Raw genomic sequence first — 26,762 nt, 5'->3', positions numbered from 1 at the left:
CAGCAAGGGGTATTGCTGGGATTCAAACCAGGCATTCTGGCTCAGGCTCTTCATACTAGACCATGAGATCAGCCTTAGGAGAGGAGCGGTATAAGGAAGAGGGGCTTTCCAAGCAGTTTGTGTGGTGGTTGCATGCTAGGATTTGGATTTGAACCCAAGGAAACTCTATAGGAAAGGAAACTAGAGTTTACTGAGCAGGAAGCGGCTGAGCTGGCATTCAAAACAAAGTCCGTCTGACTTCCGAGCCTGCCGCTCTGCGCCGCTCTCCTCCCCTCCCAGAGAGATTCGTCATCTCCTTCATCACATCATTTGCCAAGTCCTGTCAACCTCCACCATGCTCTGCTCCGTTTCTCCTCTCTTCCTTCACAGTCGCTGTACTGTGCATGCGACCACCAGCCTCTCTCCTATGGCTTTCCCCCTATTCACGACCTCCAGCATTCTGCAGAGCTTCGGGTGCACATACAGCTACTATCTCTGCAAACACCTTCAAGAGCCAGGTGCCTCCCACAGAGGTTACCAGACTTTGGTTTTCAGACGCTTAAGTTTATGTTTACATGGGGAAGTTGTTACAAATGCATATTCCCAGGCTTGCCCCCCCCTCCCCGCCCCCACCAGCCAATTCTAAATCCATAGGACTGGGCTGGGGCTCAGACATGTGCATTTTTAACAAGCCTCCCAGGGGAACTCTGATGCAGGTTGCTGGGGGACTCTGATGCAGGTTGCCAGGGACCATATTCTGAGAATAAAGAACGTTCTTAGAGTGACATTCAAGATCTTTCATGATTTAAGCAGCTTTTGCACTATTATCTCCTACTAAAGCCCATACGCCATAGTTTCTGGCTACTTGTCATCCATAAAGCGTCATGGCCCTGCTTCTTCCCCTTTGCTCATGCTGCTTCTTCAGCTGGAACGTTCTCATCAATCCCAACCTTTCCTATCAAACTGCTGCTCACAGGTAGGTTCCCATCTCTCTGAAACAACCCTAGACAGGACCCTGCAGTCACACAGGGCTTGGCAACATCTTGGCAGTGCCCCTTCCTTCATGCTGGGCCAGGTTCTAGCTGGGCAATTCCATCAGTTTCTCCTGCTGGATCACAAGTTTCCAGCCGTCCTCTTTATGACACCTCCTCGCACCCAGTTTGGTACCCAGGAAGCGGTGTGTGGTCCCTAAATGTTCGGAGATTTGCAGTTAGGGGATAAGACTCATAAAGAGGAAAGCATTGCCAGAAAATGTGCAAGAATCAAATGAGTGCTGGGGAACAGGGTTCTAATTTATCAGATTAATCATGCGGTGACGAATCAGCCAACTTTGAGGCACAAATTTAAACGAAGGGAAGGAGGGAGGGAGGGAAGGAAAAGAGGAGGAATGAAAAAAGAAAGAAAAAAAAAAGCTGACCTCGATCCCGCATTTTATGTGCATTATCTCAGAAGAGCGCAGTGATTAAGAACGAAAGCGAGAATCTGAATTCACTAGAATCGAAGCCGAGCTCCTCCTGTTAGCTGGACCCATTTTTTAAAAAAATTACTTAACCTCCAGGAGCCTTGATTTTCTTACAGTAATACTACCTGTGGGGACTAAAGAGTACATTCATGTCACGTGTGTGGAACCATGCTTGGCATGGACCGAATGCTCCATAGACGTTAGGTAGTATCTGTCTTCATGAGTCTTCATGAAATCACTGTTAGTATCCTTATTTTACAGGGGAAACAGAAACTTAAGGAAAGTAAGCTATTTGCCCACAGTCACCTAGGAGGGCCCGATTTTGAGGCTGTGTCTGGCTGACTCTGAGGCTTCTAGGCCTAATGTCCACACAGGAGAGAAGCTTGGCAGGAAGTTCCCCCAAATTGAGGGTGGCTACAATTCCCAAAGCCCGTATGGGCCACTCAGGCTGACCATCCTAGCTGGGCACAGCCTCGTAACCTGCTTTCCCCATTAGTCTCTTCCCTTAGTGGACTTCCGCACTCAGGAAAGGAATGGCAAGCCCCTTAGCCCCTCCCTGCTGGTGGAGGGGTCCTCCCTACCGCCCCAGAAACACCTCTTGCAGAACTTTCTTAGCACAGAAGTCACCTCCCGCTTTTTCAGCCGGAGTCAGCTTTCAGTGAAAGACACTCGGGCCACACTGGTCCTCTCCAGGAACAAGCACGGATGCACCCAGTGTATGGTTCCTTCAGACCCTCTGTCTTGCACACCTGTCTCCCTCCGCTCCCCCAGCCCCCTTGACAATCCACAATAATGCAGAAGGGCCAGGGGCCATGGTGGCTGCCACAGCACATTGCGGTTTGATGGCTGAATCCCACCTCTCCTTCCACCCACCCCTGACCTGAGAAAATGTGCAGGAATTCCTTGGCAACAAGGGCCCAGGACAAGGGGCTTAAAGCAGAGGCACTTGGAAAACACTTTGCAGAAGAGACTGAGGCACCATGCCAATGGTTCTGTATGATTATCTCATTTCATCTCCACAACGCACATCGTTATTGTCCCCATTTCACAGCTTAGGAAACTGAGGCTCGGAGAAGGTAAGGCACTTGCCCAGATACGGCATTAGAACCATACTAATCAGGTTCACCTCTTAGTACACAGCTTGCTGGGCTTCCACCACAGTTTCTGAGTCAGTCAGTAGGTCTGGGGTCCTAGCCTCAGCCTGGGGAGCTTGCTAACTACCCAAACCCTCAGGCCCGATGAATCAGAATCATCTTCTGATTCCTGCCCTTCTGAATCAGAATCTGCATTCTTAGAGGATACCCAGAAGACTCTTGTGCCATTCGGGTCTGAGTCTAGATAATGTTGCCCTTGAACTCTGCCGCGACTCCCCAAAGAGAGTTGTGACCAGAAGCAGCAACATCACCTTGACCCCCGCCCTGGCTCCCGGCTCAAAAAGGAACCACACCTCCAGCACATGAAAGTCACGGTGTCCATTATTTAGTGGTCTCCTGTGAGCCCATGCCTGCCGCAGCCGAAACTGGCTGCTGGCGTTTCCAGTGCTTGCTGTGTTACCAAACAAATCGCTTCTCAGGGCTTAAATCAGTCAGCCCTCCCCCAGTTATATTGCTTTGGAGACTAGAAAGGTTTTTTGTGTTTTGTTTTTTTTTTTCCCCTGTTTTAAGCGACTAGGTAAGTTGCAAAGCAGTCTTAGGAAGCAGAGTGCCAACCCTGGGGGAATTTGCTGTAGATGTGACGCACAGAGTATAAATAGTTGAATTTTAGGAAAAACTTCTGTATTTGTAAATAAACCAGTGTTGAGAGAATAAATTGACAGGGATGGGTGGTATGCAAGAGAGTGCTTTACCTTTATAATGGGATGAGTCAGAATAATTATCTCCTAATAAAAAATGATAATAAAATCCATCTATAGATTTCTAATTATTTGCCAGGCACTGTACATAGCACTTTATAGATACTATTTCCTTTCACCTGCTTAAAAACACAATGAGGGGGGTGCCTGGGTGGCTCAGTGGATTAAAGCCTCTGCCTTCGGCTCCGGTCATGATCTCAGGGTCCTGGGATCAAGCCCCACATCCGGCTCTGTGGGAAGCCTACTTCCCACATCCGGCTCTCTGCTCAGTGGGAGGCCTGCTTCCCTGTCTCTCTCTGCCTGCCTCTCTGCCTACTGGTGATCTCTGTCAAATAAATAAATAAAATCTAAAAAAAAAAAAAAAAAACCACAATGAGGTAGGTATTCCTGAATTCTTGTCCCACTTGAAAGATAAGGAAATCAAGGCTGAAAACAGCATCTATAGTCACACAGCATGTAAAAATGAAGGAAAATTCAGGCTAACTCCGAAGCCTACGCTCTACGAGGAACTGCTCTACTGGCTGGGGAGACAGCAGTAAATAAATAGACCCTTTAGGTCTTCTGGAAGCTTCCGTGCTTGTAGATAACAAGACACCAGTAATCTGCGAACACCTCTCATTGCTTGAACCACAGTAAGTGAAAAGCTATCTCATTTCTGGACTTGAGCTGCAGAAAGGTTTACTGTGTATTGTGAAGAATTTAAATATTAATTATGTAATTAATGTTGTTCAGTCGCACACGCACACACGCACAAAAACTTAGACGTCTCTTAAGAACAGCTTAAGCACTTACCGATTGAGAACTTTTATAACTCTCAAAATGGAGGCCTCCCCATATCTCTACAGGTATTTTAAATGAATTGAATTAATCATAGGCTTAAAAGTCTCTTGCGATCTTCGTTAACTTCCCTGGGTTTAATTAAAACATCTGTGCACTTTTAATTTATCGATTCATCCAACTCATATGTCATGTTTTTAACACACCCCAGCATGCTCTGCATCATTTTTAACCCGATTTCCACTTAACTAAAGCAATTAAATTCACCCCGGATTAATTAAAGCATCCATACTTTCGTGCTTAAGTCAGCGTGTGCGTCTTTCCCCACATGGCTCCTGAATGTCAGAGATCTGACACACCTGATGAGTTTTTTGTCCTTCTGGAAATTCTTCCCTGAATCGCTTTCCTGCTTATTAATGTGCCATTTGGCAGAACAGGAATGAGGAAGTTGGTGCACCTAAACTTTGGCCCTCTGAGCCAGAGAGTCTGCCCCTGTCTGTCAGAAGTGCCCTCTGCTTTCTCCTTCTCTTCATGGGGGTCCTGCCAGGTCTTGCCCCCACCGAGACCAACTAGCATCGGAATGTGCTAGGCAGGAAGTGGGGGATGCTGTTCAGGTTAGAGGTGACCATGATGATTGGAATGGCTCATGATCTTTGCATTCGTACTTTTATAATTGTCCCTTACTTCTGTTTTCCACTGTCCTCACTCTTCCTACACGAACAGCCCTTTATCACCCTGCCCATTTACTAGGGAGGGAAAACTGAGGCATGGAGGTCAGCAGGCTTCTCAGTTGGGCACAGTGAGCCATGGAGCTCTCCAGACAGTGACAAATTATCTCCAGCGCCAGGAGAAATAGTTTGCATTTCTGCCCCCCCTACCAGCTGTGTTTGACAGAGCCCATTTCGCCTCAGCCACTGCAGTATTGCTGGTTATCAGTCTTTTGACTGTTTTTTCCCCCCAATCTAATAAGCCAAGGATTATTTCTTCTCATTATTTTATCTATACTTAATTAATTGCGAGTGAAGCTATATGTCTTCTCATACTTCTTTTGACAGTTTATATTTCTATTTGTATGTCCTTTGCCTGGGTTTTCATTCATCCGTCACTTCTTAACCAATTTGTAAGAGCTCTTTGTGTATTTCAGATATCAAACTTTATTCTCTAAAATGTGTTAAAAATATGTCTTCCTGGGGTTGTTCATCCCTTAATTTTGTTGAGGGCATTCTTTGTAATATAGAAGATGTAAATCTTATGTAATCAAACCCAATCTTCTTATCCTTCTCAACCTGGAGAGTTTGTCTTCCTTACATATCCTCCTCCCAAGAAAATAAAACTAGTCTGCAGTATTTTTTCTAATGCTTTTGTCGCTTTTTCTTCTATTTAGATCTTTAATCTGTGTGGAATTTTTTTCAGTTTTACTGAGAAATAATTAACATTCATCACTGTATTATGTTTAAGGCATACAGCACGATGGTTTGATTTATATGGATTGTGAAATGATTACCACAGTGTCACCTACGATATCTTCTCATATAGTGTCTTTCTCATAAAAAGAAAAGAAAGATAAAAGAAAACAGGAAAAAAAATTTCTCTCCTTGTGATGAGAACTCTTGGGATTTTACTCTCTTCACTACTGTTCTATATATCGGACAGCAGTGTTGGCTACAGTCCTGATCCTGTACATTATAGTCCCAGTACTTTTTTATCTTGCAACTGAAAGTTTGTCCCTTTTGACCACCTTCCCCCAATTCCCCTCCCCCACCCACCCCCACATGTAGTAACCACAAGTCTGATCTTTTTATTCCATGAGTTTGGTTTGCTGTTGTGCTATTTTCAGATTCCACATGTAGGTGAGATCACTTTTGTCTTTCTCCATCTGACATTTCACTTAGCATAGCGCCTTCAAGTTGCATCCATATTGTTGCAAATAGTAGGACGTCCTCATTTTTTATGGCTGGTTAATATTCCATTGTGTATATATACTGTACCTTCTTTATTCGTTAACCCCTCAGTGAACATTCAGACTGTCCCTGTGTCTTAGTGGTTATAAACAATGCTCCTGTGAGTAGGTGGGTGCAGATATCTTTTTGAGTTAGTTGGTGGTTTTGTTCACTTTGGACATATTCCCAGAAGTGGAACTCCTGGTTCATGGTGGTTCTATTTTTTGAGGATCCGTATACTCTTCTCCTTAGTAGCTGTACCAATTTACAATCCCACCAACAGTGACCATATGTTTCCTTTTCTCCACATCCTTGCCAGCATGTGTTATCTCTTGTGTTTTAATGATGGCCATTCTAACAGGCGTGAGGTGAGACCTCATTGTGGTTTTAATTTTCACTTCCCTTAAGGTCTAGTGATGTTGAACATATTTTCATGTACCCATTGGCCTTTCATATATCTTTTTTGAAGGAATGCTTATTCAGGTCCTTTGCCCATTTTTAAATAGGGTTATTTGCTTTGTTTTTGTTTGTTTTTGCTGTTGAGTTGTATGACTTTCTTACATGTTTTGGATATTAACCCCTTACCAGATACATGGGGTTTGCAATTTTTTTTTCCCCTATTCTGAGGGTTGTCTTTCACTGTGTTGATGGTTTCTTTTGCTATGGAGAAGCTTTTTAGCTTGATGAAGTCCCACTTGTTTCTTTTTATTTTGTTGCTTCTACTTAAGGTGTTATCTCCGAAGAAATCATTAGCAAGATCCATGTTAAGGAGCTTTGTTCTTATGTTTTCTCCTAGGGGTTTCATAATTTCAGGTCTTATATTTAAGTCTTTAATCTATTTTGAGTTAATTTTTGTGAGTGATGTAAAAGAGGGGTCCAGTTTCATTCTTTTACATGTGAATATCCAATTTTCCCAGCTCTGTTTATTGCAGAAGCCATCTTTTCTCCAGTAAATGCCCTTGGCTCCCTTGCTAAATATTAGTTGACCATATATGTTTGGGTTTATTTTAGGACTCTCAATTCTTTCTCTTGGTCTATGTGTCTGCTTTTATGCCAGGACCATACTGTTTTGATGACTATAACTTTATAGTATAGCTTGAACTCAAGAAGTGTGGTATCTCCTGCTTTGTTCTTTCTTGGGATTTCTTTTTCTATTTGTGGTCTTTTGTGAACCAAAATGCCATTGGAATTTTTTTAATTTAATTTTATTTTTCAGTGTTCCAAGATTCATCATTTATACACCACAAATTTTGATAAAACTGCATTGACTCTATAGATGACTTGTGTAATACTGACATTTTAACAATACTAATTTTTCCAATCCATAAGTACAGGATATCTTTCTATTTATTTCTGTCTTCTTTGATTTCTTTCATCAGTGTCTTGTAGCTTTCAGAATAGAGCTCTTTCTCCTCCTTACTTAAATTTATTCCTAAGTATTTTCTTGTTTTTGATACTATTGTAAATGGCATTAGTTTCTTTCTTTTTCAAAAAATTTGTTATTAGTGTAGAGGAATACTACTGATTTTTATATGTTAATTTTGTATCTTGCAACTTTATGGAATTCTTCAATTAGATCTAAGTTTTCTGGTTGAATCATTTAAGATTTTCTCTGTATAAAATCATGTCATCTGCAAATAGAGAAAATTTTACTTCTTCCTTTCCAATTCCAGTGCCTTTTATCTCTTTTTCTTGCCTGATTCTTCCTGCTGGTATTTCTAATAATTTGTTGAATAGGATTAATGAGCGTGGACATCTTTGTTTTATTCCTGATCTTAGAGGAAAAGCTTTCAACCGTTCACCATTGACTATGATGTTGGCTGTAGGCTCATCATATGTGGCCTTTATTATGTTGATATATGTTCCTTCTTTGCCTAATTTGTTAAGAGTTTTTAATCATGAGTGGGTGATGAATTTTGTCAAATGCTTTTTTTCTGTGTCTATTGAGATGGTATTATTTCGTTTCTTTTTATTAACATAATGTGTCACATTAATTGGTTGATATATGTGAGCCATCCTTGCATCCCAGGGATAAATCCCACTTGATCATGGTGAATGATCCTTTTAATGTACTGCTAAATTCAGTTTGCTAGTATTTTGGTGAGAGTTTTATATATAGATATATTTAGATATAGATATAGATATAGATATAGATATATTTAGTAGGGATACTGGCCTGTAGTGTTCTTTTCCAGTAGGGTTATTTTCTGGTTCAGGTATTAGACAATGCTAGCCTCATAAATGGATTCTCAGCCCCCTTGCATAGGTGGGAAGATCAGGGGCCACTCCAGGCTACTCTCAGTTTCCCAAACAGGAAATCTCCAGTTGGGATTTTTTGGAAGAGTTTGAGAAAGATTGGTGTTAATTCTAATTTAAATGTTTGGGAAAATTCACCAATGAAGCCATCTGATTCTGGGCTTTTCTTCATTGGGAGATTTTTTTATTGCTAATTCAGTCTCCTTACTGATAATTTGTTTATTCAGATTTTCAAAGAACTTTTCCACCTCTTCTAGGTTGAACAGTTTGTTGGTAAATAGTTGTTCATAGTAGCCTTCTCTGATCCTTTGTATTTCTGTATTATCAGTTGTAATTTTTCCTTTTTCGTTTTTAAATTTGTTGATTTGGATCCTTTTTCTTTTCTTCTTCTTAGCTAGCCTAGTTAAGGGTTTGTCAATTTTATCTATCTTTTCAAAGAACCAACTCTTAATTTGGTTAATCTTTCCTATTGTTTTTCTGTTCTCTATTTCATTTATTTCTGTTCTAATCCATATGATTTCTTTTCTACTGCTAATTTTGGGCTCAGTTTTTTTTATTGTCTAGTTCCTTAAAGCATAGAGCTATGTTGATTATTTGGGCTCTTTTTGCTTCTTTTTTTTAAAGATTTTATTTATTTGACAGAGAGAGATCACAAGTAGGCAGAGAGGCAGGCAGAGAGAAAGGAGGAAGCAGGCTCCCTGCTGAACAGAGAGCCCGATTCGGGGCTTGATCCCAGGACCATGACCTGAGGTGAAGGCAGAGGCTTAACCCACTGAGCCACCCGGCTCTTTTTCCTTCATAAGGTGGGCATTTATTGCTGTAAACATCCCACTTAGAACTGCTTTTGCTGCATCCCATAAGTTCTGGTGTGTTGTATTTCTATATTCATGTGTCTCAAGAAATCCTTTGCCTCTTAAATTTCTTCTTTGATCAATTGTTTTTTCAGGAGGATGTTTTTTAATTTCCATGTATTTGTGAATTTTCCAGTTTTCCCTTTGCTATTGATTTCTATTTTCATACCACTGTGGTCCAAGAAGTTACTTGGTATAATTCTAATCTTCTTGATTTTTCTAAGACTTGTTTTGTGGCCTCACATATGGTCTATCCTAGAAAATGTTCTATGTGCACTTCAGAAGAATGTGTATGCTGCCATTATTGAGCAGAAGGTTCTGTATATGTCTATGAGGTCCATTTGATCATAGTGTTGTTCAAATCATCTATTTCCTTATCGATTCTCTGTCTGGATGATCTATCCATTGTGGAGCATGGGGTATTGAAATCCCCAACTATTACTGTATTACTGTTTATTTCTCCTTTAGCTCTGTTAGTTTTTGCTTTATATATTTAGGTGCTCGGGTGTCAGAAACAGAAATATTTACAATTGTTTTTCTCTTATTGATATATTGACCCCATAATATAATGACTTTCTTTGTTTCTTTTTATCATTTTTAAAGTCTCTTTTGTCTGATATTAGTATAGTTACTCTGTCTTTTGTTGTTGTTATAGTTGTTGTTACTGTTTATTTGAAATGTCTTTTTTTCCATCTCTTCACTCTCTGTGTCTTTGAGGCTGACACAAATCTCTTAGGTAGCATATTTTGGCTCGTGTCTTTTTATCCATTCAGCCACTCTTTGTATTTTGATTGGAAATATTAATAATTTACTTTAAAATAATGATCTATAAGTAAACACGATTGCTATTTTGTTAATTGTTTTCTGGTTGTTGTGTAGAGCCATTGTCCCTTATTTCTTATCCTGCTGTCTCTTTTGTGTGTTCTGTTGTCTTTTGACATCAGTATACTCAGATTTCTTTATTGTATCTCTTGTGTAATTACTACAGGATTTTCTTTTGTGGTTACCGTGTGATTTACATAAAATATTTCAAACTTATGACACCGTCTTTTAAACTGATAACAACTTAATTTCAGTAGAATTCCTATATTTTGCACTTTCCCCACTCACATTTTAGATTATTGCTATTAGAGTTTTTTTTTTTAAGATTTTTATTTATTTATTTGACAGATAGAGATCACAAGTAGGCAGAGAGAGGAGGAAGCAGGCTCCCCACTGAGCAGAGAGCCCCATGCGGGGCCCAATCCCAGGACCCTGAGATCATGACCTGAGCTGAAGGCAGAGGCTTTAACCCACTGATCCACCCAGGCACCCCTATTGCTATTAGAGTTTATGCGTTTTTTTAATATTGTATTACTTAGAACTAGAGGAAGTGCTGTAAGTTAGTTGTGTACCACTGTTCCCATATTGCAGAATCTAACTATATATTTACCATTACCAGTGAGATTTACACTACCTTTTTATGTTTTTATGCTGTTCATTAGCATTCTTTCACTTTCACTCACAAAACTCCTTTAGCATTTCTTGTAATGAAGGCCTGGTGATCATGAACTCTCTCAGCTTTTGTTTATTTGGGTAGGTCATCATCCCTCCATTGTGTTTCTGAAGAATAACTTCAACAGGTATAGAAATCTTGGTTGACATTTAGTTGTATTCAATGTTTGGAAGATGCCCTCCCATTTTCTCCTGGCCTGAAAATTTTCTGTTGAAACATCAGTTGATTGTTCTATGGGTATTCCCTTATATATAACTTCGATCTTTTCTCTTGCTGCTCTTAAAATTCTTTCTTTGTCTTTGATGTTTGACAATTTAATTAATATGTCACAGTGTAGCCCATTTTGAGTTCAGCCTATTTGTGGTTCTTTCAGTCTCGTGGATCTGGATGTCCATTTCTCTCCCTAGGTTTGGGAAGTTTTCAGCTATTATTGCTTTAAGTATATTTTGTCTTCTTTTTCTCACCTTCTTGACTTCCCATAATGTGAATATTATTTCTTTTCATATGTCCTATAATTCCTATAGGCTTTCTTCACTCTTTCATTCTTTTCTTTTTGCCCCACCATCTAGGTGGTTCCATTGTTCTATCCTCCAGCTCACAGATTCTTTCTTTTGAAAGAATCTACCACTTTTGAAATTCTCTACTGAATTCTAGTATATTTAGTTAGTATATTTTTCAACTTGAGGAATTTTTTTCATGGTTTCTATTTCCTTGCAAACTTCTCATTTTCTTCATGCATCATTTTCCTACTTTCATTTGGTTGTATTTTCTTGTAGTTCACTGAACTTCCTTAAGAGAATTATCTTGAATTCATTGTCTGACAGTTCATACATCTCCATTTCTTTAGGGTCAGTTATTGGAATTTTAGAGTTTCCTACAGTAGTATCATACTTACCTGATTCTTTTGTGGTTCTTGATTCTTTATGCTGTTATCTGCACATTTGAGTAATGGGGGGAACTCTTCTTCCAGATTTTACAGATTTTCTTTGGAAAGTACAGCTTCTCCACAGTCAGCTCATTTTGGCTTTCTGGGTATGTCTAGTGGTAATGTCCTTGGGCAGGTGGGGCCTGCTATTATGGTCTGTTTGGGGGCAAGGCAACTGTTCGAGCCCTAAGGATAAGGCTGAAAACAGTTGAATATGACTACTGGCTTGGTTCCCTACCCAGGGGAAGCTATCGGATAGGCTCCATGGTTTCCTGGATTCTCTGGTCAGGCTTAATAAATGTCAGGACTAGATATTATAGTCAGTAATAGGTGGACTATGAATTAGTCAGGGCAGCAGGCCAAGACCCAAGGTTTGTACAGTTCATTGTTTGGGAGTTCAAATCAGGCCAGGGTATTCACTGAATTCTCTGGTCATATGAAGCTACTCATTTTGCTTTCCAGACAAAGGAAACCACAGGCTCTGCTCTCTCTTTAAATGCCACTGTATGTAGGGTTGTAGAGTTGGCTATGTAGCTTCCCCATGTGCTCTGGTTAGGTTCCTTGGTCAGACCGGCTGAAGGCTGTATTCAGCAATGAGCAGGGCTACAAATTAGATTCCCTGCCAGGGCACTGTGGGGGAGGCTGCTCTAAAACCAGTAAAACTCTTTTGTTGTCTTAACGCACAACGACTTGTACTCCAAGCTCCAGAGCCAAACAGGTCTACTGGCTTTGCTCTGCAAACTGTTGGCTCTGCCTGCCCTTACTCTCAGCTCTAGCACCACTGGACCAAGCAGTTTTTATGGTTTTTTGACAGCCCTAATATGTAGGGCCAAAGGTCACACTCCACAGTGTGTGGGGCTATCTCTCAGCCCCCTTGCCTGGGTGGGAGGGGGAAGGACTGCTCCAGGCTATTCTTGATTTCCAAACCGTCTCTCTAGGTGGGAGGGCCTGAGAGCTGCCTTCAGCTTTCACTGTGAATTAATTCCTTTACCTGTGCATAGCACAGAAACCCTCCATGCCTGGTACTAGCTTTCCTTCAGGGGCAATCAGCTCTTCCTCTCTGCCTTTTAACTCAAGCACCATTGGGCTACACTGCTTCCAGGAGTTGTCACCAGCCCTTCTGGTCAGATGGGGCTGAAAGACCCTCTCCACCGTGGGTAGGGCTGTGATTCAGATCCTTGCTTGGATACGGGCAAACTAGGTTCTAGAGCCCACAAAATCCTCATTTAAAGATCCATATCAGCCAGGTCTGCATCCCACCAAGTCCCGTGGTCAGAGTACACCCCCACCTTTGTTCTGCAGATGAGCAAAACTGCTGGTTGGGATACCCTTTGGGCTGTGTAGGTATGAACTTGGTCTGCCAGGATCCATGCGCTAGTTGTGGCAAGCCCCTCCCCATTCTCCCTCGCAGTCAGATTTCCAGTGGTTGGATTCCCCTGCAATCCCCTGCGATTCCCTTGAGATCAGAGTAGGGGATTCCTGCATAGCCACTCGCAATGGTGGGGGATGGGGCTGGTTGTACTTCCAGGGTTCTTTTTTCCCTGAAGGCTCCATGTGGTGCTGCCCCGGCATGGGGGGAGGCAGTGCAGTCAAAGGTAGCCACTCATTTCAGGTTCTACTGTTGTCTGTCTCTGAGCAGCAGGAGGGTCTTCAGCCTTACCCACCATGTTCTCAGATTCTCTCACTGGTATCTTGTTCATGAATAGTTGTTAGTTATTCTTCCTGTAAAGAGAACAAAGTCAGGGAAGTGTCACCAAGATGTCACCATCGTGGTGACATCACTCTGGAATTTATTTTTGAATACACTGTTCAGTAGACGTTAAGCTTTGTTGCCTACCAAATGATTGCCATTTGCAGAGACCTAGCAGGAAGTGAAACCTATCTTTCCTAACACATTATGCTTGGCAACCAAGCTAATTCCACAATCAGGAAAGACAACGGGGCACCAATTCTGTTGTTAAAGACACTGAACTTTGCTTGCTTTGCCTTTGTAACCCAAATATTACCTCCTCAATTGCTTCAGGAGAATTAAGGCATTTTTATTTCTACATCACTTTTTTTTTCCTACTACCTAACACAGCTACTAGCACATGCTAGGTTATTCATAAATATTTATTGAATAACTGGGAAGTAAGGCAACCAATTGTTAGTGCGATTTTGACAATTTACCCAGATTACTAGGTTCAAGTATTCTCAAGTCTCTTTTCCACAGAAGCTTTCAGTCAAATTTCAAATAATTTTTAAAAGGCACAATATTTGACATTCCCTCTGTACATCTAGCCCAGCCTATAAATGACTTGGCAAGATGCAGATATTTTCACTTGCCTTATGATTCAGCCTTTTCAACATCTCTACATCTTCTCCAGGTATTTCCTCTACTGCAAACTCCAAATAGACGGGACTTGTTTTACTTAAAACAGCAGACATGGGTGGCTTGTCCTGTAACTTTCCACTTAGTAAGTAACACTGATCATTCATTTCATCCCTTACAGAAAACTTTGGGAGCAAAAAAAAAAAAAGCTCCAGCTTGATCATAAATGAATTTTACACCATTTAGGTGAATCTAAATTGTATCTCTCTCTCTCTCTCTCTCTCTCTCTCTCTCTCTGTCATCAGCCTGTTAACTTGTCAGTCGTTAGTGGCAGTGGTAATTTATTTTTCTTCTGCACGAATCTTAGAGTTTCCATCTACTAGATTTATTAAAACAAGAATAGTCACTTGGTACAAACATTTTAATTAATTTTAAATAGTAGCATGAATGCACAGTGTTCTGCTCCTGTAAGCCTTAGGAAGAGGAGAGAGAAGCAAGGACATAAAACACTCTACATGTGATTCCAGAACCCCCTCCCACCCACAACCAGAGAAAATTGGGGGAAGAAGAAGATGAGTTCTTTCCATTAGTGTTATTTTATAATCTTGTGGTGGAGGTGGTGGTGGTGATTCTGTGTGTGTGTGTGAGAGAGAGAGAGAGAGCACGCACATGTGTGTGTGAACATGCATATGTCCATCTGAGACATACTACATTTTTAATTTTATTAACCCTTGCAGTCAATTTGGAGACTTAGTTTGGAATTTCCAGAGGGAACATCTGTTCATTATAAACTGTGTGTCAGCTACTGCTTTGAGCCCTTGCATACGTAATTGCACTTAATGCTCCCATCAACTCTGAAAGACAGTATTTTGAAGGTAAACTTGGGTCTCAGAGAAATGCAATAATCTGGCCAAAATCCCGAGCTGGTAAGTGACAGGTCAGGTTTTAAACCCAGCTCTTTCTGACACCAAAATCCTTACTCTTTCCAATTCTGTTCTATATCACCTTTGGGCAGGTGTGTGGAGTCAGGAGTTATTTGTCCTATAACCTATCAGAAAAAATCATGTAGATTTAGTGATAGTAAAAATACAAGAAGAGTTATGAATATGAGAGGTCTGCACTTCACATTCAGCCTCTCAAATGAGGATCAGCCTGAGCCTTGCATACTGTGAGGCTCTGGGTTGAGTTATGTCTGAGAATGAAATCAGTTACTCCTGAAGGATGGTGCTCTCCGTGCAGGTCAGCCCAGCAACCACTAGAAGGCTCACCTCTGGCTTTTGCACTCAGTCCCAGTGGCAAATGGATTACTGGAGAAATTCATTCCTCTTCAAGCTGCTTCTGCTTTTTTATGTGACATCAGCCAAGCCCATCCAGTGGCCTGCTTTCCAGAGAACAGCACAGAGTTTTGCATTTTTTACTACACTCCTGGTGAGCATGCAGCAAACATATTGAAAGAAGGCTGCATTTAGAATGTGGAGAATTCTCTGACCTCACTATTCTCCATTTTTTCCCTGAGTAATTTAAGTAGGTCACATTTTAAATTTGATTTCCCAGGCACCTGGTTTTAAATAAAATCCATTCTTACCTTCCGGACAGTCCTTTTTTTTTTTTTTTTTTTTCATCACATGGAGTTTATGCAGAAGAAAAACAGTTTCAATATGGATAAATAAAATATTATAACTGTACCTTATCAATTAATAAAGACAGTACTTATTTGCTCCTACTTTCTACCCTCTTCTACTCTTTGAGAGGAGAGGAGGTGCAGTGGGAGTCCAGTGGTGGTGATTTGATGTAACTTTCTCTGCTGTTCATGGCAGCTTGTCCAATATAATCCTCAAGCCAGAAACAGCCCTTGGAAGCTCACTCCACTACATGTATGGCGGCCCTCTTCACTAGTTTCCTATTTCAGTGGGCAAGAGTAGAAGTGGGGTAAGAAATGATGCCAACTCTAGTCTTCCCAGGAGAAGAAATATCTGTAATGTTGCCTAAATTAAAAATGGAAAGTGGGTTTCCTCTCAAATGCCAACTCTGCCTTCTAGCAGGTCTCAGCCTTGGTCATTGAGGTTTTGAGGCTCTGTCTAGGCTCTGGGTGACAAGATGCCATGATCGTGACCACTCGACGATGTCTGCAGAGGTGCAGGAAGGGAGATTAGTAGTTCGTGTGCATGTATTTGCCATTCCTAGCATAGAGCTTAGCATGTTTCCTGAGGAACTGACATCGAAAAAATTTGCTTTGTCTTTCAAGCCCTCTCAAAACTTTGTAAAAGCCCGTATTTTTCTCGTTGTTCATATTTGCACAGTCCCTAACCTGAATCTTGGGCACCCTGGGTTCAATGTTTTCTTCTACCCTCTCCTAGATCATCAGTCTGGGTAACGACTCTATCCAGATCTCTGATAAAGTATCCTGGGGATAGAAAGCATGTTCCCTACTCTCTCAAGGACAGTCTAGCCAAAATTCAATATGTGGCTTTGATGTTCTCCCTTTTGAACTCATTATTGTCCTCTGGTAATAGAGGGTAGAAGAAGGGTAAGAATTCTACTGAGAATTATACCCTAAATAATTTTCACAACTGTTGTGTTCTAAAATGTTTTCAGAGAGGATATCTCTCAATCATATGTCAGCTGTTGAGATGTTTTTGTTTCAGGTCAGTTTATAATTAAGTTAAAACATGCACTTCCTCTAGAAAAAGGTACCGTGTGTGCAACATGAGGTCTCCTCCAGAAGCTGAGTTTTTTTTTCCCCACATCTTCCATAAATGCCCATTTAGTGCTTGCCTATAACCTCCCTGTTTGAGGATCTCTAAATATCAGGAACATGGGAGAAATATTTACTTATGTCAACATTGATGAATGCCGAGCTGAAAGGAAATCAACAGTGATGAACATGGTCCTGTCCTCAAGGAGTTTCCTAGAGCTCTGGGAAATTAGACACTCACAGAAGGAAAGTCAATTATTATAAAAACAGGACAGAAACCTGACAACAGGGGATGACTGATGAGCCAGGGTGGCACGACGGACCACAGAATGATTTGATTAGAGGTACCACTGCTTCACAGCACCGGGACATGGCATGGGCTGTATGCACCCACGTACATGTGCATTCCCAATCATGGGAGGACCAGGAGTCACTGAAACGTCCTGTTGGCCATCCCTGAAGGCCCCTGAGGGCCGGTGCCATAGCACGGAGTTGCATCCTGCTTTTAGCTGCAAATGAGAGACCCAGTGGGAAATTTAGGTTCTTTACAAACTGATTCTGAAACGTAAAGTCCAAAGCCTGAAGGTGACCACTAAAATCCCATTCTTGATCTCTGAAAAGGGTGAATTGGCACAACTGAGGCAAAACTGATGAGAACCATTGGCAATTTCATACTGGATGGTCCTCACCAATTCTCAGCCATCAATGGATGCAGGAGAGTCCCAGCTGAGACAGGAACTACTAGAGGTTTCCTGTCTTCTGCCTGCTCTCCCCTTCTTGCTTTTTTATTAGTCCAGGCACTTGTAGCCTATCCTTTATTACACATGTTGTGCTTTGAGGTAGGCAGAGTCATCCCTTTGTGATCTAGGTAAGAAAACTGAGGCATAAAGAGATTAATTATGTCAACCGTGGCCCATCCCCCTTCCTTTTTAACAGACATCAACTTGGCAATAATAGGAGCTGACTAACCAGAGGGTAAAATACTCAGCAAAATGGGTTCTGATCCCCTGCGCCACTAAAAATAACACTTGTGTCCACATAGCTTTATCAAGGGCACAGCTGAGAGTTGGGCCAACCCGCTTTCCAAGGGGGCTCCCCCTCTTCTGAGCTTTGTGACTTTGGCCGCCTACTCTGACTGGTCTGTACATTGTGTGTAAAATGGGTATCAGGATCCCATCAGGATCATCGAATACTTATGACGGTTAAGTACATTGCACATTTGAAGCTGTGCCTGGCGCATTAACAAGAATGGCATTGGTGGTAGCTGCTATGATTAGTAGCATTTTCGTGGTTGTCTTTGTGATGGTTACTGTTTCTCTGAGGTCGGCTCTGCACCTCCACCACCAGGGGCCCCAGGCTAGGACGCTGCAAGCAAAGCTGAAATTCCCGGTGGGCTCCACCCCCCTTAGACGGACAGAACCCTACAGGCACTGCCCCCGGTGACCCGGTGCTCTGTCTCTGGCTTTTGCAGCAGCCTGCCCTGTCCTGTGCAGTGGGAACGGACAATATTCTAAAGGGACGTGCCAGTGCTACAGCGGCTGGAAAGGCGCGGAGTGTGACGTGCCCATGAATCAGTGCATCGATCCTTCCTGCGGGGGCCACGGCTCCTGCATCGATGGGAACTGTGTGTGCTCCGCTGGATACAAAGGCGAGCACTGTGAGGAAGGTAAGCGCTGCAGGGCCAGCCTGGGCAGCAGCAGAGGAGGGAGGCGTCTGCAGACTCAGACTTTTGCTAATGAGCCCAGTCCAAGGCTCCGCGTTTTGCAGAGGAAAACTTCAACATTTTGCACAGAGAACTTCAAATGCCGAGGCTTTTGCAGACTTCTAAGGTTGAATAAAACACAGCCTGCGGAGTGGTTCTGGAAGGAATGCTTTGTTTTACCCTTCCTTATGTTAATTAGCTACTTTTCTTCTTTAAACTGCTTTCTCTGCCTTTGTCTTTCCGCTCTTTCCTTGTAACTCCTCCTCCTCCCTTCTGCTCCTTCTTTTCCTTTTTTTCTTTCTTCCCCAGTCTCTTATCTTCCTTCCTCTTTGCTTTGCTTTCTTTAAAATCCTTTGATTTGGGAATTACTAAAGCTATCCGGAAAATAAGAACAGCAACAACAAAAAACCACCCAAGACTCCTTAATCTCCCTGTCTTCCCTATAGCTGTTTTTGTTGCTGTTGTTGTTGTTGTTGTTTTCCCTGAAACTCTCCCTGGTAATCTAGACATATCTACATATGTCTGCGTACATTTTAGCAAAAATTAGTATCAATAGAAAACAGTCAGGCTTGAAAGACGCTATAGGCACCCATGTCATTTAGACACGATGTAGGTCACATTATCCTGGTACCTAAATCACACAGAATTAGAGGAGGGTGGGGGTGTAGCACAGTAGTGAGAGAGTAGGAGAATTCTCAAGAGCTCACTTTAGCATGCATTGTGGTGACCTCTGAAACCCATGGGGAAAAGTTAGGGGTGTAGTCAGCTGAATCTAGTCTGAAAAAACGTGATCAGAGATGTGATTTGGTGATCAGATAGAGAAAGCTCCTCTCCCGATGTGATCCATAGCCAGCTTCTGCGAGTCTGAGTCAGTCTGGTTAGTGCTTTCAGAAAAGCTATTTGGTACCAAGGTGTTGGGATCTATAAGGCAAGGGAGCCCCGCCAAACTGCCTGCCAGCCTCCCCCTCTATATTTGCACTTCCAGAGTATGGTCTCTAGCTGTCCATCTGTTGTTTCTCTTTACATAAAATATCAAGCAGCGTTGGTAGGAAGGCGTGAGCCTAGGTGCGGTTCATCCCTCATCCACTCCCCAACCTTTGAATTGACTCAGTTGTGTTTATCAGCTGAGCCACTTTTCCTCTACGTCTGTCATCCAGGCAAACATCCCCCATACAACTCAAACAGCCTTTTTTCCTCCCAGTGGAAAAAGAAGTGTCAACTCTCCCAACAAACTGAGGAAGAAAGCGAAGCCCACAGCCTACCCCATGAGAAACAGCTTGAGAGAACCACCCAGGATGCCCCCCAAGAAAAGACTGTTAGGCGCCATATCCCGTGTTCTCTCTCAGCTTCTCAATGCCAAGCTGATAAGAAGGGACCTCAGGTGCTCTGAGGTTCTCAGGTGTGAGCAGATCTGATCTCCCATCCCATTAAGTTATGGATCTCCAGTGTTCTGTAAAACCTAACCAATCATTACTGCCTTTACCACAAAGTAATGACCGTAACTCACCCTTAGTAACATACTGAAGCTCCCCTTCTGAAATCTCTCATTTCATAGTTTATAGAACTCTGGCTAAAACAGAGTCCGCTTCCATGACATTATTCTTCTAAGATTTTTCCAATACATCAGTGGTAATGCCCTTAATGGGACCCAGAAGTCTGACCTCCAGATCTTCACTGGCTCAACACTTTATATATTTTTTCCTCTGTTATAAAAGGTAGCCTCCCTCCATCTGCATCATAAAACCAAATTGGGAGTTTGGATGGAAGAAGGACTGATTTAATAACCCTGCTTGAAAGGTTGAAGTTCTCAAAGATAAATGGATTGCAGAAGGCAAAGCCGCATTTGCTGAAAACATGGGAGAGGCCAATAATATGACAAGAAAGGTTAAAACGACCTTTTGCATACATCATTTGGCGAGAAGGAAATGATAGAGCAATGACATTGCCCGTCTTAGAATTTTTTCCCTCCAGTAAAGATTGCGCATATCTGTATGAGTAGAATTTCAAGTGACTTCTCAACTTTCTTACTCTCCCAACCTGTCGTATTTAAATGTTCCGAATGAATTAACCATCCAGCAACACAAGGAAGCCACGTGGACCATTATGAAAGGATGAAATCCCCCCTATTGATTTCTGCTACCCAAAAAGAATGAACCGAGGTGATTCATATGCTGTTTTCAAAATAGGAAATGAAATCAGAAAGTCTGGATCAGCACTTTTTTCTTCCATTTAGCTTTTTTATTTCTGATATTCATCATAGTCATACGTTCAAACAATTTACCTGCAATGGCCACGGCAACGAAATCAATAGTTGCCATCCTCCATTTTTGCTGCATAAACGTTGTACTATTAACAAATTTGCACAAGAAAATAAAAGGACGGTTTCCTGAGGTTTCATTCAATGATGTCTGGGGGAGTGGGAAGGTGATGAGCAAGGAATTGACATATTAGTTTAAGTCAGCCATGTTTTCATGTCAGTTTCATGGTTGAGTCATTTTTCAATGACATTTAACTTCATAAATGTAATTCATGGTTCTTCGGGGGTTTATAGTACATATTGTTTGTAAAACTCCTTGACCTCTTTTTTTATCCTTAGGGATAGAAATTGCATTCACAACCCTTTTTTGTCAAACCTACAGAGGGCCCAAGACTAAATGAGTTCTAATGATTTCAGCTGCCAGGGGGCTGGTGTTGTAAGGCGCACGGTACTTAGCTGGTAAAGGCCACTGTCCCCCTTTTAAGTATAACACTGTTTCTATTTATAAAGCTTCGTAAAATGCCATAGTCCCTCCTGCCTGCTAAAAACTCTAAGGACGTGGCCACAAGACCATCTTATGAAATTGGAAGCAAATTTAAAATTCATCGTGAAACTGCTCTTCTTAAAGTCTGGATTTAGTTATTCCATCAGCTGCTGTAACATATTTACTGGTATGACTGAAAGGGTTAGCTCATATTTCTAGATACAATAAATGATTCTTTGGATGACATTCCACTCCTGGGCTAATAAATCCCAGTGGGTTTTCCTCCTTTCTTCATATTATAATTTAAAATAGAGAAGAGAAAGCTAATTTATCTAGAAGAAAAATGACATTTTCTTTTTTCTTTTTGGGGGGATGTGGGGTATATTACTTTTTATGTCATCCTTTTAAGAAAAAGATTATGATGTATTTTTTGAAAGCTCCTAACTGTTGGTACCTCACCAAACATTTTAAATAGCTAATTATGATGGAGAGTAAATTTGGGGACACATAGCACCTGGGATACCTTTGTGTCTATTTTGATTTTGCCATATTAGCAAAAGGGACAGAGAAAAAACTACAACCTTGGGATTTTCTCTTATTAGAAGAATATGGACAAGACTCATTCTAAATGAATTAGTTCATATTGCGCAGGTCCCAAATTACATAGCATTCCTCCCCCAAAGCAAGAAGTTGTTAGCACCATTTCTTTCTTGTCAGTTCTTCCTGGATGTTTCTCTCACTAATGACAAAGGCTTCTAGCAAAGTCTGCCATTCATTTCTGTGTCAACTGTGTATTGAACACCTACTATATTTTTTACCCCTGCTGAACATGAGAAAGACACCAAAGCATTGCACAACCTCTTTGGACATGTCTTCTATGTGTCTGAAACTTTCGATTCATTTACCTCCAGATGCCCTCCACCATCCTGAGCAAATCTGAAGGTATCAAAAAGGGTTCATATCATCAGAAGTTATGGTCCCCAAGACAATGAATACAACCTTAAAATGATTTCAACCAGAGCAACTAGCATCATCCTAAACATCTCCAACTAATAATAAATCACTGAAATTCCCCTTTCTGAGAGTGTTTTTGTTTGTTTTTTTTTTTTTATTTCCGTTATATCAGTGGCAGCTTCTGTTTCCCCATGGCTCAAATAGTCTTGAGCTGGTTTTCATAAATAATATCTTCTTGAGAGGATTCGAATGGATCAGCTCAGAAACATCTCTTTACGCTAAAAATTCTTATTGTTGCCTCAAGAGCACAGTGCTTTTCGGAAACTTCATGGAATACTGTGATTTTTAAGAAATCCAAATTCCTGAGTTTGATGTTCCCTGGAATGAAATAGTTTGTGGCATGGGTAATTCTGAATAATGTCCTGTTTAGAGCCAAAGTATCATCAATTTTAAAACCTATCATTATTTTGTATGCCATAAGAAGAAAAAAAAATTGAGACTATGCTACAGAAAGCTGGGACCCCAAAGGGTTGCCATCTCGGTGTCATGGTGAACTATATAGACGCCAAAAATCTTGCATGTTCCAATCTTGGCATTGGGCAGGGAGAGAAATCTAAATCTCTGAGGATTGGAACTACAAGATGGCACACATGCATATGAGGGACTCAATTACACCAGCAGTGTGGTCCAAGAAACCTCAAGAAAGGAATTTAAAGTGGTCTCAAGCTGGCTGTGCCCCCAGATGATGGCAGAAGCAAATGCTTTACTCTAGGCCAGGAGGCCTGATTTCCAAGCTGTTAAAATAAGGAAAATGTGTGTCTTAGTTAAATAAGGTGGTGAGACCTGCGTATTTCTCTGCTACACAAGACCTATCGGAGCCATCTGCAGGACCACCATTGGTCATTCAGACCCCACAGTGTGCAGTGCCTTCTTCTCCAAACGCCACTGCATCATTTTCTGGGAACACCCGAGGAAGTTGGTCCTCCTCTACCAAGCCCTCTTTGCCCATCTCTGAGCCTGTATGGATGTCCAAAGTTTGGGGTCACATTCCCATACAAAAGGTCATGTCTTTGAGAATTGACCTTTGCAACTCACAACTCTCCTTATTCTGAGTTGATTCCACAGTGAGAATCTTTCTATTACCTACTGGATGCATATCCACTCTGAGTATTAAGATGTCCAAACAACCTGAGCATGAAATTGCCAAGAATGACAGTGACCAGAATTAACTCATCTGACTGACACAGTCTGAGAGGGTGTCAGCACCACGGCCAGAGACTCACCCATTCAGGCCACTCCTGATTTTGTGTGGGACCCTTAACTCTTTGGGATCATTTCCACACCCAGCTTCACCTCTTCTATCCTGCTCTTTTGCTAACGCCTGCAGTAGATGTGTGTTCAGAAAATGAAACCTAATTTTAGACTTAGCCTAAGTGACATTTAATTAGGAAAGTGACTCATTTATGAGTTTCACTGGTTTTCTTTGTAATCCTTTGTTACCTTCTGAAGACAAGCATTAGTGGAGTTAGAATGAGCCTTCTTTTCCTCTCTGATAGTGAGGGATAATTGGGCTTGGGGATACATGTAGAGATATCACAAGTATTCATGTCCCAGGCTCAGAAGCTCTGATATGATTTAATGAAGGTACTAACTTTTGTAAGTACAAGGTTCTCAGCCTTGAATGGCACACCTCTATATCTGATTGCTCCTAAGTCTGCTTGAGAAAGCCCCTCTTTCTCTTACCTTCTCTTCGAGTTTGAGATTTGGTGTTTCAGCAAGTTAAAAAAAAGTCTTGAATTTTTTATAGGTTGTTCTTCAAAAGACCACGTAAGTATTACCTGGGCTGCTCCGGTTGCTTGCCAGGGCACAGGAGTTAGTGAATTGTGCATTTCTTCAGCAGCAAGCTGGCATCTCGTGGCCCATTCCCCATGAGTGATCAATATTCTTCCTCTTTGTTTTGTTCTTGGTTCTTTTTTTCAGTTGATTGCTTGGATCCCACCTGCTCCAGCCATGGGGTCTGTATAAATGGAGAATGCCTCTGCAGCCCTGGCTGGGGAGGTCTAAACTGTGAGCTGGCAAGGGTCCAATGCCCAGACCAGTGCAGTGGGCACGGCACTTACGTCCCCGACACAGGCCTCTGCAGCTGTGATCCCAACTGGATGGGTCCCGACTGCTCTGTGGGTAAGCCAAGAGGTTTCCTCCTTACTTTTCCCAACACTCATGCCCTGTGCTCCTTCCGTGAGCCCAAATGGATGGGAATCTACTCTTCACACTTAGCTTGGGATGAAGGAATGTAGGGTAATTGCATAGTGCCTTTCTTACTCTCTCTTCCTCAGTCATTGAATCTGTGATCCTGGAAAACAAACAAACAAACAAACAAAAACACCACAGGTCCTCGTGCCTTGTTTGTTCCATCACTACAAATGGATGAGGGGCCCGGGAGGGATGCTTCCATTTGCATTATAGGTTTTCTTATGACACTCCCTCAAGGTACCAGAAAACAAAACAGAACACTTCAGTCCCAGACAAACTGAATGGAACGTCCTATAAAACAGAAAAGAGGCTCCCTCGGGGTGCCGTGTGAACATGTTACAGAGCACTGCAATACTCCAGTGACAGGAAAATAATGAAGTTGCGCTGTACACTTTATTTTCCTAAAATTAAGAGTATGCGTCTTACCTCCCGAATGACCCTACAATGGAACGGTTCAACAGTTCAAGCCAGTCCCAACCTACCCGAGAATGGTTCTGTTCACAGTGACAAGTGCCTATCCAAGCAAGCGATCATCATTCCGCCCCCTTCCTCTGGGTAGTGAGACAGCTGTCAGATTGCCATGGCAATCAGGAAGGGAATATATGTGAGGCTTTGCCTACAATGGGAAAGAAATGAATATTTCATTCCAAAAGGAAAAAAAAGAGTCAGTTAAAATGGGCTATTTTGAGACGGCTTCTCAGCCCACTTGCCTCTGGCTTCAGCGCTGATGCCGGTGGTCCAGGCCAAGCTCTGCAGAGGATGGGGGAGGAGGACCCCGAGATCCAAGGCCCAACTGTGCTGCCGATACGCTGTGTGACTTGGAGTGAGTCACTGCCCCTCCTGATTGAGTTTTCCTTCCCCTGGCACGATGAGCCATGCCTCCCTCAGCAGTCTGTCGTAAGGATGAATGTCTGGCACGTGCTTGTCCTCGAGTGAGAGGTCTGGAACGCCAGAGAGTGTATATCTGTCTGTCTGTCTTCTCCGCAAGCACAAAAGACTTTGAGCTCCTTTGAGAAAGAGGCTGTGTAAATGCAGCACAATCCGAGCGGACATTATTGCCACAAGGTGCCGATGGGGCTGACGGGTGGGTTTGCCATCATCGTGGGGTTGAAGCTGCAGGGTTCCCGAGCGGTCTTTGTTCAGTTCAGGCTCTCGACAGGGTAAAAATCATAGTTGGCCAGGGAGTCAGGATGCACATACATGTTCTCAGTTGGCACCTCCCACATAGCTTTGCCAAACTGGATGGCAGGGGTCTGACCTCCACCTGCGGTGACCTCGAGCTCTAGCACAGTGGTTCTTACCCTCGAGTGCACATCAAAACCACCTGGAGGACTTGAGAAAACCAATTTCTGAGCCCCACTCCCACAGCGTCTTATTCAGGAGATCCAAGCAAGGCACAAGAATTGGCATTGACTACCAAGTCCCCAGGTGACAGCGATGCTGCTGGTCGAGGGACCCCACTGTGAGAACCGCTGCTCTAGAAACTACATAACGGTTCGTACCCAGCCCGGTGGAGGGACAGGCCTCCCCAGGAGACACACCTGCTGGGCCTTGGGGCCTGCTCCAGGGACCCAGGCCATGTGTGTGGTCTGGCCTCCAGTGGAGGGTTTGCCAGCTGTCGTGTTGAGCTGTAATCATTGTTTTTCTTCCAGAAGTGTGCTCAGTAGACTGTGGCACTCACGGCGTCTGCATCGGGGGAGTCTGCCGCTGTGAAGAGGGCTGGACAGGCGCAGCTTGTGACCAGCGCGTGTGCCACCCCCGCTGCATTGAGCACGGGACCTGTAAAGATGGCAAATGTGAATGCCGAGAGGGCTGGAATGGTGAACACTGCACCATTGGTAGGCAAACGGCAGGCACCGAAACAGGCACATATTGCTTTATTTTCATAAATCGTAGATCTATAGTGATGGTCGTGCATTGCAACTGGCTGTTCCTTCAGGGACACGAGTGCTCTACAACATTCCTGCTGCCCCTCCAAATCTTCAGGGGGCTAGGGAAGGGAAAAGCAAGGTCTCCAACTAGAAAATGCTTTCCCTTCTTTCCAGAATTCTAGATTGGGAGGCAAGGAACAAAACCAGATAAAATCCATTCAAATGACTGATTTGGGGAGGGAAAAATGCACATGCATGGGAAATTGTCAGGACCTGGAGGTTTCAAGCAAACCCCCCACCCCCACCAGCCATGATGGTAGTCTGCAAGTCTCCACTTTTTGAATACTCTCCCCGCCAGCTGGATCACTGGATCCCTGCTTGCTGGCAACAATTGAACTCACTTGTTTTAGACCAAGTTACTTGTAAGGCAGGACTCCCAAGTTTCCAGGGTAGCCAGGGACCCCTGGAAGAGGTTTATGCACCATCTTGCTGTCCCAAGACAAGGCATCATGCTTGGGCCCTGATCCTCCCCATCACCACTACCATCATTCAATGTCTCCCCGGTCCCATGTCATTCTCACTCAGTCACCTTTCTACATAAGTTCCTCAACTGAGAGGTTTCTTTTGTATTGTTTTGTTGTTTGTTTTTTTAAGGTTGTTTTATCTCTTGAGGAGTAATCGTTTCCAGGTGTCTTCAG

The 26,762-nt window shown here is 42.6% G+C and overlaps 1 protein-coding gene across 2 annotated transcripts in view; it reads left to right on the top strand.

The window, feature by feature from the left end:
- The window catches only part of LOC111140927 (teneurin transmembrane protein 2), a 934,316-nt gene that overhangs the window by 766,754 nt on the left and 140,800 nt on the right, over positions 1-26,762 (top strand). The window contains exons 12-14 of one of the 2 annotated variants that reach the window (XM_022493193.1): positions 18,015-18,209; positions 23,921-24,121; positions 25,846-26,031. In XM_022493193.1, coding sequence (XP_022348901.1) covers positions 18,015-18,209; positions 23,921-24,121; positions 25,846-26,031 — 582 coding nt within the window. Of the gene's footprint in view, positions 1-18,014; positions 18,210-23,920; positions 24,122-25,845; positions 26,059-26,762 lie in introns of both variants that reach the window. The other variant, XM_022493194.1, reaches the window with a different exon arrangement.

Source organism: Enhydra lutris, unplaced genomic scaffold (assembly GCF_002288905.1).
Source record: "Enhydra lutris kenyoni isolate GAN:26980312 unplaced genomic scaffold, ASM228890v2 scaffoldscaffold5, whole genome shotgun sequence".
NCBI classification, from domain to species: domain Eukaryota; kingdom Metazoa; phylum Chordata; class Mammalia; order Carnivora; family Mustelidae; genus Enhydra; species Enhydra lutris.
This window is presented reverse-complemented; position numbering and strand designations above follow the sequence as displayed.